Raw genomic sequence first — 14,301 nt, forward strand, 5'->3', positions numbered from 1 at the left:
TTAACATTAAATCATGGAAAATTCGACCGACTCAACAGCCCATGACTAAAAAAAAAAAGTCAACGAATTCACGCATTCACGCTAGTCAATATAAACCTATGTGATGATATCGCTTATTCGATATAGCGTTCAAGTTTGCTCGAGTGCGGACATATTACAATTCAATAATCCGATACTGTATTATAAAAGAATTAAGAAGGGTGACATCCACGGTGACTTGGGGTGACACCACGATATCCGCCCCGAGTGTCATCCATGCTAGCTACGCCACTGAGCATACAATAGAGATTATTATTGCAATGAATAAAATTTTTCTTTTATTTACAATATTTTTTCCTTCAATTTATGTGTCGTCCTTTTCATTATAAAAAAGTTGATCATTTTATTATTGCACATTACACACTTGCATATAAACTGATTTTAGTTGGTCGGCAATGTACTATCTCTCTCACGTAATATATTATTTCGATGAGAAATTGATATTCGATGTACTGTACACCATTTCGTTCACAATGCGTTTTAGGAACTTAAGTATGACATACATTTTAAAGTAATTTGATAATAGTTTTTTACGGAGTTAATCTTTAAAAATAAATCAAAGGCGGCCGAAACAGAGCAGTCGGTAAGTAGTCCTATGATTTTTCTGTTTATAGTTTTTTTTTTTTTTTATATGGGTCGGCACCAAATAATTCTATGTACAGTCGAGTCCGCATAAATCGTCATAGGTATACTTAACTCGACACCGTCGGTTAAATAGTCGGTTTTGTGTGGTCCCGGACGACTTACAGTACATAGGCATTGCGCTTCGGAGAAAAAACCAACAAGCTAGTCTCCATATTAACAAGAAAGAAAGAAAGGCATTAATGTTAAAACAACTCCGGTTTGCTCGACACCGTTTAACTCGTCACCGATAAATCAACATACTTTTGCTGTCCCACACTCATTTAGACATCTGATAAGTCGACTCCCCTTCTGAAAAAAATGAGTTCACACCACACTGTGCGGTGTAAACTCATTTTTTCAAAAGGGGAGTCGACTTATTTATTAATATACAATATAAATATTAATAAAAATTCCTTAACATTTTATGTATTTTTATATATAAAATAATAGATAAACAAAAAGAAAACATACAATTTATATCAACGTCACAGCAGAATCAGATTTTGCATTTCCTAAGGTCAAGCGTTATTAGTATCACGTTTCTATTAGAAATGAGTGCCCGAAAGCTAACAACGCTCACGCTGAAGGAAAAATACGAACTTGTTTCTGAATTTGAATGTAAGAAAACTTCGCAAGCCGAATTTGCAAAACAAAAAATCCTTTCAAGAACAATAATGGTGGGGAATCCTGAAGAAAAAAAAAAAGGAAATTAAGGAACTTTTTCTTGGATTTTCGTCGCGGCTGTCTCGAAAATGCCAGAGAAATTCACTGTACAGAACAAAGATGCCAAAGATGCTCTCGTACGTTGGCTAAAGCAAATTCGTTCATCGAATCTTCCTGTTTCGGGAACTAAAACAGGAAGATTCGATGAACTGAAACTTGCACTACTGTATTTTCCTAATTGTAGTATTGCAGTTTTTTTCAACTTCGCTTTAGTCGTCATATCGGATACCTCACACATTTTCACTTCCCCTTGGGTGTCGACTTATGCGGACTCGATTGTATTTTGGAAATTTCTATCCAATATGTGTCTGTTAAAACAAACATTAAGAAGAAAATCTGTAATGGTAAGAAACTATAGTTTCACCGCCACCATTCAGCGGATTTTGAGAAATTGGTCTCTAGATGTTAAGACACACGAAGAGTCGGCCGGATGGCCGAGCGGTCAAGGTGGCAGCCTACCGCTCTGGGGGACCCGGGATCGAATCCGAACGGGTCGAATAATCCCCAGGAATTTTTCGGGGGGTGGTCCGTTCGGATATGTCGGGTCCCGTCCCTCACCACCCGGTCGCCCCATTGCACAGAGCGGAAAGAGTTTTTTTTTAAAAAAAAAAAAAAAGACACACGAAGAAAACCTGGAAAAATCCAAGTGGCTAGTAACTGATTGGGCGCGAATCCGCGACCAGTTACCGATGTTCGGGGTTTTATCCATTCGGCCACCGGTGGCCAAGATGGGAAAAATGTCAGATGCAAAAGGATAAACGAGATAAAATTTTTCAAAGAAAATTACACAAATATGGGAACTCTTTCCTAAACGAGTCTCTTCAAATTATTCCTTGTATCAGTGGCGTAGCGTAATAGGGGCGGCAAAATTTCACAAATAATAATAATAATATCTTGTAAAAATTTGAACTGTACAATACACAATAATGATGATTGTTCTTGCTGAAAAGTTCTTTAGAATTACTGTATATTTTAGTCTTTTAAATTGAGATACCTAAATAAGGGGGCGGCGAAATTTTCTTCCGCTCCGGGCGGCTGACAGCCACGCTACGCCACTGCCTTGTATTTGTATTGGCAACTTTACACGAATTGTCAATAAGTAAGCGCCATCTATTTACCGATACTAATGTATTAAAATTGTTTATTATTCTGTTAATTTGTCACTGTTTTTATTTAAATTATCGTCTTTATCTTGAATGATTAACGAAAACAACAACTAAATTTTTAAAAAATTAATAAATTCTTAAAATAAATTGATTTAGAAAGTGAAAGTAGTTACTTCCGTTATCACGCATTACAACTCGTATGAACTTGTAAGTTACTCGATACTTTTTCCTGTTTTAACTAAATTTTTTTAAAATATCAATGAATGTAAGATTAATTTTAAATTTTTCTATTTCTATGGGCGCTCTGCATGAAAAATACAAGATATTTGTTCATTTCATTTTAAATCATTTCAAGTTACAGCACTGGATCATCCTTTGAAACTTTTCACAGAATTATCAACTTATACATATTAATTAGGATATTTTTCAAAATATTTTAATGTAAAGGAATAAGTTATACCTGTTAGTTTACTCATGGATAGGATTTTGATTGGATTAAAGCTATATTAAATTGTTAAGAGTAATTTGTACAATCATCAGATAAAAAATTAAGTATATATATATGGGTAAGTACCAAAAAGTAAAGAACCAAATTAATATTCCACAAAATGTCACATTTAATTACAACAAAACTTAATTCTTGGGATATGTAATCTTATAATATAATCAAGATGGGTTGATAGTAAGTGCAGAGCCCAAACGGTTAGGAATTGAAAGTTGAAATTTGGTACATGGGGTACGTCTCGAGAATGCACGCTAAGAAGGGATTTTTCAAAATTCCCCTCACAGTGGAAGAGGGAGAGGGTTAAGCTTCAAACAGGGTGAACAAAATCGTATCCCCCGCACACGAACATCTATACATACAGAAAAAATCCCCAAATTTTTTTTGCATTTCTTAATGTTTCAAAGTGTCCTGAGTCCAAAATATGTAAAAACCTTGGGTGGTCATTTTTTGACCAGATCACTATATATATAACAGACAGGAAAGTAAAAATTAGACAAGATCTTGTTATCTTGTTTAATTAACTAGGATGATGACAATAAAACTTACAAATATAATAATTACTTTTAATATAGTGACTATCAAAAATTTCTAACTTGTCACTGATTTTGTAAGTGTGTGTCTCTATTGTGACCGTTTTATGAGTTTTCTGTGATTATTATTATGAAATACATAAATTTTATATTGTCAAAATTGATTCGATTTTGGTTTACAGTTGATTAAATTTGGTAGCAAATACAATGGAGAAAGGTTTCCGTCGGCAAGGGTACGATTATGAATTTGTCCCCATTCTAGATCTGAAATTTGAATGTCCTATTTGTTATATGTGCCTAAGAGATGCTGTCCAAACTGAATGTGGTCACTTATTCTGCGAGGATTGCATCCTACACTGGATAAGGTATGCAAGAATGTACAGGTTTTGAAATGTAAATTTGAAAAAATTTAACTTAACTTTTACTTTCATTTTTTTGAAAATGCAGTAAAGAAAAAAGGTGTCCGTTAGATAAACAAATGTTAACGAAAGAGAAGATTTCTTCCGATAATGACACACGTCGAGAAATACAAGCTCTAAAGGTTCAATGTCCTCAAATTAAGAATGGATGCAATGTCATAACTGAATTAAAAACTATCGAGGTATTTATAAATGAAAAATGTGGAATAAGAAGTGAAAGTTTAAGCATTTAACTATTTGAAATCTGATGCAGCTCCACGAGTCGACGTGTGGTTACCAAATGAATTTTTGCTCGCTCGGCTGTGGAGAAAAATTGTACCGCAAAGACGTGGATTGTCACAGAGAAACATGTACTCACTCTCCTAGTCAATGTGAATATTGCCAAGAGGAATTTCCTAGAGTGAACAAATTGGTAAAGCAATGAATGTAATTAATTAGTCATGTTGTTTAATTTTGTTCATAATATCAATTTGACTTTTCGCAGGAACACTACAAAGTGTGCAATGCATTTCTCATTTCCTGTAAATATTGTAATATTCTTGTAAGCCGAGGTGATGTGAGTATTGTTACTAGATATTTAAATATATATTAAAAATTAGAACTGAACATTTTCAAACTATTTGTATTATATTCAAGTTTCCTGTATATGATTTTTTTTCATTGATAAAAATGTGGTATGAAAGTTAAACAGGACTTATACAATCCTGTTTAACTTTCTCAGAGAGCTGAAAAGAAAAATCATAATCTCTTATTCAATGTAAAAATCTAACTTTTCTACTTAATATGTTACAATGCATAAAATATTAAAATTATAACTTAAACAGAATAAAAATTAATTAAATATTGTTACAGAAATGTTTTGCCAGTTTTGATTTCAGTATCTAAAATTTTTTGTTTGTTTGCTAAAAACATTTGAAAGCCCAAATTTGGCACACAAAAAACAATTTAGGACTGCTTCTACCATTCTTTTTGACAGTTTGACCACAGAAAATAATTTTTTCATGAACATGAGATTAACCATTTAATACAGGTGGTATGCAATTTCTTAGAGATTTACATTCTCTAAGTCTTATTTTGTATTTTTCAAATATTCAGGAATATAAAAATTAAAATATTTTAAAATTTATAAGTTTACATGAAATATTTAATTGACTAATATCATGTTCCTGTTATTAAACAAATCTTGTTAATGAATAACTAAAGAAATTTAAGGAATCTACAGACATTTGCTTACAAAAAATCCAAACTAACTGCTGTATCAGATCAGGCTATTTTCCAGCCATTATAATTTTAATTAACAATTAATTTATCCTAGAGGGAAGTGTTACACTCCATTTCATATTAGATTTAATAATTATAATTTAATTAAATAATTTTAGAATATTCCGGAAGTAAAAAAATAATCCTTTAAATTCAACTTCGAGAAACACACTATTCTATGTAGGAGCTTTTTGCTAAAATTTAACAAACTACTTCAGAAAATCACTATTAACAAAATTATATATTTTTACCAGATGGAGTGTCACATACAGAAAGATTGTCCAAGAGTTATTGTGTCCTGTCAATTTGAAGATATAGGATGCCCTTCCTCTTTGGTAAAGTAAATTATTTAATTAAACACACAATTTTTTTTGATTGAATATTGATATAACAACTTTTTCAGGTGGAACGACAATATTTACGTGATCATAATTTAAAAAGTCTTGACATTCACATTAGTTTATTACATCAATCTTTAAACGAAACTATTCAAGAAAACAAACTAAAGAATTATGTTAAAAGTATTAATGAAAGTAAACCAAGAATGGAAAATTTTGATGCCCATAGCTTGCAGTTAAATCAAGAATTAATACGAAAGATAAAAGACACTTTCGAAAGAAAGCTAGACACCCTAGAAAAACGATTAGTTTCTATAGAAGAAAAATTAACTCAAGGAATTTTTCACTGGAAAGTAAATAACTTTTCTGTTCATGAACAGAAAGCATTAAATGGTACAACTGTACAATTAAAAAGTAATCCTTTCTATTCTAATCTGTATAGTTATCGTTTGTTTTTATCAATGACACTCAAAAAGACTGAAAGTAATGACTTAATGTTATCTTTGTATGTGCATTTGATGAAGGGAGAGAATGACGATTTCTTACCTTGGCCATTTTCTGGAAAAGTTGATCTAAGTATACTCGATCAGAAGTCAAATGCCAGTGGTGAATTCCACAAATTGAAAAGCGTGTGTTCTGATCCAAAGCTCGACGCGTCTCCAAAGACCTATCACAGAATTTAACTCCAAAGGTTTTGGATGTAAAGAATTTATCGAAGTGTCAATTCTCCACACACAATCTTATTTAAAAAATGATGCTTTAATAATCAGAGCAAAAATCAGACCAAATGTAACTTTATAAACATATATTGCAATTATTTTTAAAAGAAATTTTTGATATATTTTGTAACATTGAAAAAATAAAGTAAAACAAAACATTCGACAGGAACTTCAATTTTGTAAGTTTTATCGTAAAAAAATTATTTATATGTTTAGTTCTTAACTTGTCTTAACTTTTGAATGAGTATCAATATTTAAATTAATTTGTTGTTTGTTCTTTTAAAACTTATTTGAAGAAGATTTTATAATTATACCTTATTTTGTGCAATATAAATAATACCAAAAGAAACGTTCAAAGAAAATGTATACAACTTTTTAGCACCACAGGCTAAAAAGAGCTTCTGATCCTATATTTTCTTCTTTAATTTTTCACATTGAAGCAATTGCTCTTCTGAAATTAGATGTTGTCATGCATCGTATTGAGTTACAGCACTAACCTTTATAGAGATGTAATAAAATATGGTCTTACACATAATTTCTAAACAGTTGTATACATACATACATATATATATTATATATATATATATGATTGGCTATTAGGTGGCAATAAGAAATTTTAAATTCTATGCTTGGAAGCAATTTTGACTGGCGTGCGGGCAGGCACTCATTTGCAGACTTTGATATCCACATGTCATCTAGGTTGTCAGAGTGTACTTCTTTAAGTTTCGATATTATGCCCACTATATACAGTACTTACAGTTCTTATTTTAAATAAATACATAAATTTTACATATGACGATTGCACCGTCGGTCCCAAGCGTGCAACACAAATTATGACACTTTCCTTAAAATTAACTATATTATGCAATAAGTCGTTCGTGCATTTCTAAAAAATCACAGTTCATTCGCATTATATCCCGAGGTGCCTCGAATGTCTTAGTTATCACATTATAAACGGCTCTCAGTGTAATCCTATGGTCGACATTGGTAAACTACATTCTGTCATCTCTTGCAGCTAAACTGTCAAATTTAATTTCCTGCTTCGATCTAATTTGTTTACTTTCATAAATTAAAAATTACAATTAAGCATATTTTCTTACTGTGAGGCAATAAGATACAATTTATGGAAAAGACACTTCTACTTATCAATTTTTAAGAGCAATTCTGATCCAACAAGAAGCCAATTAATTGACTATAGAAACTAAAAGCAGACATTATTCTGATAATGGATATCAGATGAAAGAATCAAAGATAATCGTTATCGCTAGAATTTCATTGATGAGAGCTGCAAGTTGCAAAGGTAGCTTCGGAATCCATTGCACACACATTGGAATGTTCCCTAGAATTTATTTTAGAATCTAAGGCCGCAGAACATGACGTAGGTGATGGAGGTCTGGCATCGGCAGACGTGCAATCTGTTTTTTCTGCACCATTTACACAGATTTCATTATCTCCACAGCTTGAAACCATCTGGACATCTTCAGTCCTATTATCTTCTGCATTACTTGCTTTCTCTTCTTCATTCTGATTATTTAATAATTTTAGTACCACTGCTAAATCTTGTAAAATTTCTGTTTCTTTTTCTTCAACCATTTTAAAATGATCATTGAAAAGCCAAAAATGACAAAATATGCTATTTAGGTGAGTGTGGAGATTCAATAAGACTATTTCTCGAAAGTGTGCTTGATAAATATGAGCTAAGACGTGGAAGAGCAATCGTTGTATTTTTTTTACAATAGATTCAAAGGAACTTGGAAATTCTTTATCTGTAAAGAAACAAAAATACAAAATATTTTAATATATTTAAAATAATAATGATTGTTATAAATATATTCTTACTAATAAATGTAGGAAAGTCCTAAAATTCATGAGCATTTCTATACTTCAATAACCAAAGATGTTAAAACTATACCATAAATAATTATCACAAGAAACAATGAAAAAATTTTAAGAAATCAGAAAAATACTTAATATACAGTCAAACCTGTTTTTATGCGCTCTTTTTATGTGCGATTTTTTTAATGCGAATTTTTAATTTGTGCGGTATAGTTGGTGACTAGTCTCGTGCGATTCGTCATGTCTTACGTTGACTTATTATAGCTAAATAAACTTATTATAGCATAAATGCACTTATTATAGTAATATTATTGCATGAATATGCGAAAAATGAAATAATTTACTTTTTAAGTCAACAAAACACCACCTGGACAAAAATATGTAAAACAGACGATAGACCAGACGATGCAGTCAAGTGCTGACATCTGTTGTCAATAAATTCTATTTCGTACGGTTTTGAGTTATTTTCTATGTGAGACTTTTTTTATGCAGTCCCTATTGACCGCATAAAAAAAATATTTTTTTAATTGTGTTGCGAAAACTATTATTTACAGCCATTCGTGAAGTTTCGTGAGATTTTTTTTAATGCGGTCCCTATCCCCCGCATAAAAACAGGTTTGACTGTATTTAATAATTTTTCGGCCAGATTCACCTCATCTTCAAATTGCTACAAAAAATCAACATTAAGCATTTAAAATATAAAAATAGAATTAACAGCATGCCTTAAACAGGTTAAAATCATCAAATCATAGTAACATCTAATTAAGGCTCTAGGTCAGAAATCTCTTTTTTTGATATTTAACAAAGTATCTTTTGATATTACAATTACTAATCCCACTACTATATGCAGTGGAAGTAACCTTGAATCAATTGACTATAGAAACTAAAGAAGCCAATTAAGATGATCATTGCCTCCTATTGACTGTTGACTTTGTTCATTGCTTCTCATGCCAGCATGGACATCTCTACAATTCATAATATTATTCAAGTGTTCCTTCAGTTATGTATCAAGAGAATGAAAGTTTTTACATAGGCATGATGTCTTTAAAGCACTCAATGGAACATTGTATGGAACACCACCTCATTCATTGGTGATTTATATCTCCTCATTTCTAATAAGATCATAATAACAATGAAACAACCTTCAGTTTTGTGTTTGTTTCAACTAGTTGTAACGTCTTATCTATTTTTATTGAAAGCCCGGATAGTTTCCTAATGATGCATCACATAAACCGGAGTTTGGTTAGTGCCAGGTATGGACTTTACGCAGGCAATAAATAACAAAAATTGTTAATGAATCAAAAATCTCAAATAATTACTATACATAATAATAATTAAAATATATGTATATATGTTATGGACCAAGTGATTAATCAGGCATTATTCATAATGCCTGGACATTATGAATAATGACCAAAAAGGGCATGCAGTGTGATAAATATTGATTAATTTATCAAATTGACTGGTCATTATGAATACTGCTATCACCTAGTCGGGCAAAGTGATAACAACACGTTGAGGAGTGATCATTTGACATACTCTAGCCAATCAGCACTATGAGTTGCTGATTGTATTGCATTTAGTACCAAATCTTAAATTGTGTGACATTATAATTTGATTTAAAAAACTCCACTTATTTCAATTAAAAATATTTATTTTTTGTCAATTATTTTAAAAAAAACATGTAATACTTTAAAACTAAGTACTATTAACTATATTAATTAAATAGTAAAATATTACTCATGTGCACCATTATGTTTGTGCTCCTGACAGATTTAACATCACTAGATATTGATACATACTAGTTATTGATATGTGTGTTCAAGAACTACGTGAATCAATAACTAGTGATGTTAAACAATTGGCGGCCAGCCAACGGCTCCTCTATGGGAAAAATCCGTCAACAGTACAAACAGTCGCAACTGCCGCCAAATTTGGTACTAGATGCAATACGTACACACAACTCAGATGCGAGTGCTGATTGGCTAGCGTATTTTGGATGATCACTCTTCAACATATTATCATCACTTTGCCCAACTAGATGATAGCATATTCATAATGACCGGTCAATTTGATAAATTATTGAAATTTATTGCAATGCCCGATTTTGTTGGTTATTATTCACAATACCCGCATTAATCACTTTGTCCATAACATATATACATAAATTGTTTCTTTTTGTGTCAGAAAAAGTTCCTTATATATATAAATTAAATTATAACTATCTTAGAATTTTCTTCACAAAACCAACAAGTAAAAAAATAAAATTGAAATCTTGAAAATTCACAAAGAAATCTTACAAATTAATTTCACCTAACTGTCACCAAGAAACTTGTCAACAGAACTTGAAAGCCTTGCTTTAACCTCACTCAATCCTTAGCATCACTTCGTTCGATCTCAAGCTACATCTCCTCCTTATAGTGCAGATGGTGATGTTACATGATTACACCCACTCGACCCTATTTTATATTCTTAAGTGGCTAACATTCATTTTAATTTTAGTAATCTTTCTTTAACTTATGTCATCATTCTTACATTTAATCTTTTATAATTTTTCATTGTGCCTTTTTGTGACAATTTGGGGTAAAAGATCATCCTTTTAACTTCCTGTGGAAGTCTACCCTGAGATGTCGTTTCTGAATTTGATGATGTAATTGGTTGCTGCCAGCAGTTGTCGTAGTAAGGTGAGTTTTAGTTTTAGGTATTTTTGCCTGGTTGAGATGCAGTAGTTTATCCTTAATGAAATAAAATGCCACAAAATAAACATAATAAAATTCTAAAAATAATCCAAAACAAAATAAAAGAGTTTGGAATTGACTCCTCACGTAGTGGTACATTACTTAAAAAGCTTAGAGAACAATAATCCACTGACAGCAGCCTTGAAGACTATCTCTAGCTGTTATCCAGTATTCTGTTCTGTTGAGTTCAGTTCCTTACTACAATCTGCTATTCTGGTTAACATCAGAGTATATTAGCACTAACTTGATCTATATCTGAACTCTCTTGCCAATTTTTAATTAGTAACTTTTTATCTGAAACTTCCTCTAATAAGGAATCAAATCAGTATATGGTAAGCTGACATATTACACATGAAACATCAAGCATTTATTTGTGTACAGTACATGTACTTAGATCATAATTGGTTTCCCATATACAAATGTAGATGACCTTGGGTTGCTGCGATATTATCAATATGTCAATAACACATCAATATGGACCAGTAGACACTATCCTATTCATACTGTTGGAATGTCAATAAATTCTAAACAAATGTCTACAAATTCATCTACTTGAAGATAATGGTTATCTAGTAAATGATGTTCATTTAATGGTTATCTTCAAGCCATTTATCAAAATTATACCTTAGAACAAAATTCAAAAACATCAGAACTTTGTTTAGTGAATTGAATCAGTTTGCTGGAATAAAAAGGTATGTTTATCTGTAGAATTGCCAAGTTCCAGTTTGAGTTGCACAGAGTAATAAAAATAGTTCTAATATTTAAGTACTGCACTATATTTCTACAATTGTATTTACCAACTCTCTACAAATAATATACTGATATACATTAATAATAAGTTAAAATCATTTTTGATTAAACTTAATAATATACTTACCAAATTTAGTTGGAAATATATTTTCATCATTTACAGTCTTTTGTGTAAAAGTCATAACACAATCTATGTACTGAGGAGCTGCCACCCTACATTTTTTACCTTTCTCATCAAACCATAAATATTGCCTAAAATTAATATATTTAAATTTTAATTGTGAATTTACAATGCATTAAAATTTAACACATTTTGTTAACATACCTTGATGAAGGCCCATTCATGTCAGGACAACCAGACATTGTACAAAATTCAGATATTGTACCATATATTAGATTAATATGGTCAAATAATGCTAGAGCTAAAACAAAAATAATTGTAATTTATATTACATATCTAAAATGAAATCTTCTCTGCACTCAAAGCTAGAACTTTACTTAAAATAAGTAAGACAAAACCTTTCACACTTTGTTTCTAGCAGTTTAATCACCAAGTTACAAACATTTTCGGCCATTTTGAATGACCTTCTTCAGTTTGATTAAACTGCTAGAAATGTGAAGCTTCGGAAATGGGTCTAGACTTTGTGCGAAAAAGAGGAAAAAGAAATTTTTTTCTCATTGTTTTGGAATAGAAGCCAATAATAATAATTATTATTATTATAAATTTATGTTGAAAAAACCATCAACAAGAAAAAAAAGGGAAAACGAAAAATGAATGTTTTATGTCCATAAAAGGGCATGTCTGTAGAGATTTCCAAGAAAGTCAAACTTCTCAGGTTAAAACAATAGATGAATTTGAGTACTTAGATCGAACATCTTCGGTAGGAATCGAATTGTCAGTCGATGTTGACTCATCTCGACGACCGGGGTTCCGATCTCGTTACAATGCGTAACGAGGGGGGGACCAATTAGAGAGCGGAGGCAAGTCGACATCGACCTATCGGAATGTTCGATCTGGGACTCAAAGGAAAGTTATAAAACCCGAAGAAAAAGAGGAGATGACGTTCTCGGTTATTAGTTCTCTCAGTTCTTGGTTCGTCCTATCTTGGACGTGTGTACTTTCGTAAAATTAGGAGGGAACTTTTCGGACATCGTGGAAACAACCTCTCTGTCGTGTCGCCTAGTGCCATCCAGGTTCCTCGGAGAAAAATCACCCGAAGTCGTGCCCAACGCCTCGGGGTCTACGATCATTTCACCGTCCACGCCGAACTGTAGGAAAAGAAATCCCGAACATTCGAACTTTATTTGGACTTAATTCTCGTGCTTTGTGCTGTGTTACCCCTTTATTCAAGGAAATATTGTAAGAAATTTTTATTTTATTAAACGGTTTTGAGATGGAAAACCTGTCTCCGTGAAATTTCTTCCCAACTCCCACACCCCACGGCAGTGTTGACCGCTCGATTTGTCGTGACATCTTTTCCCACCCAAATTCGGCTAACCTCACAGAAACACAAGGGTGTGAATATCGTTTTGTTTTTCTTACTTAATTTTAAAAATGAACTTATTTTGGTCATATTAAGTAATGTTATTTACTATGTGATGCTTATTCCAATTCTTTATAATCCAATCCCGTTAGGCAGATCGATCACATCTCGAATCTTGTCTTCTGACAGGGTCATTTCCAAAAACTGCAGTTCAAGGTATAATTTAGCTTCTTCTTTACTTGGTGTAGCAACATCTTTCTCCTTCCTTCTACCCTTCCTATTAAAATAAAACACAAATATAGAATGACAAAATTTTTGTAGATGACAAAGATATTCCATCATGCCAATTAAAAATTATCCCACCAAAACATACTCATCTTTGTCAGCCTTGCAATGTTTATTTTAATAAACAGGTTAAAAAATTTTATCAAAAAATTACAAAATTGTAGTTATCTTCTTAAAACCAATAGCAAAATTGATATTAAAATACAATCTCTAATTCAAAACCAGTTGAGTGCACCAGTTTTTTGTGACATGCATGGTTTGAGTCTGAAATAACACACAAAAGAAATATTTTCAAGAATGTTAATAAAGTTTATTTTTCATCCTCTGTTTTTAAAACAAAATATAAAGACTGTGAATGATAAGCAGCCAATAATTGTATGTGTAGGCTGCAATGAGCCATTATGTTTTAACTGCTTTTATGATAACTTTTATCCTAATTTTCTTGAGAATGCCAAATAGATATTTACTTATACTTGAACTCTATCGATAGCCCATGGCTTTGATAGAGTTTCAAGTATAAGTAAAATGCTGCACATCCACAAAATTTCATCAAAATTGTGATGACAAACTGCCAGATTTCCCTTTTAAGTGATAAGCTGATGCATTTATTTCATTAATTCATACTTTTATATCATAGTTTCTAAAAAATAAAATAGTTTAATTCAAAAATAAAAAATGATTTCTTAATTTTATTTATTATTCATATAGATAGCAGTTCCAAAAAAAACAGCTGATATTTGGCAAATATTTGAAAGTCAGAAAAGAAAAAATATTCAGTATTAAGTAACATCTAAATAATTTTTCAGCAATAGTAACATCTAAATAATTATTTGGTATTTGGCCCAAAACCCCATTTGATTCAAAGCTAATTTATTATTTAAAAAGTCAATCTATGAAGTTTTTAATCATTTGTTAACTCATTCACTTAAACATTTCATAAAAGTG

General features: G+C 31.5%; 1 protein-coding gene and 1 pseudogene across 1 annotated transcript; one reads left to right on the forward strand and one right to left on the reverse strand.

Moving 5' to 3' along the window:
• The first annotated feature begins 2,564 nt into the window (after nucleotides 1–2,564).
• Nucleotides 2,565–6,432, forward strand: LOC136968180 (TNF receptor-associated factor 6-like). The gene is given in 8 exon segments (XM_067262151.1): nucleotides 2,565–2,699; nucleotides 3,710–3,892; nucleotides 3,975–4,128; nucleotides 4,200–4,358; nucleotides 4,431–4,502; nucleotides 5,461–5,541; nucleotides 5,610–6,200; nucleotides 6,202–6,432. Coding segments are annotated over 7 exon segments (1,359 nt in total). The 5' UTR covers nucleotides 2,565–2,699; nucleotides 3,710–3,734; the 3' UTR covers nucleotides 6,346–6,432.
• A 576-nt stretch (nucleotides 6,433–7,008) lies between these two features.
• LOC136968181 (MOB kinase activator-like 2) lies at nucleotides 7,009–13,537 on the reverse strand (annotated as a pseudogene).
• Between the last annotated feature and the right edge of the window lie 764 nt (nucleotides 13,538–14,301).

This window comes from Centruroides vittatus, unplaced genomic scaffold, assembly GCF_030686945.1.
Source record: "Centruroides vittatus isolate TY-2023 unplaced genomic scaffold, ASM3068694v2 contig_1411, whole genome shotgun sequence".
Classification (NCBI taxonomy): Eukaryota; Metazoa; Arthropoda; class Arachnida; order Scorpiones; family Buthidae; genus Centruroides; species Centruroides vittatus.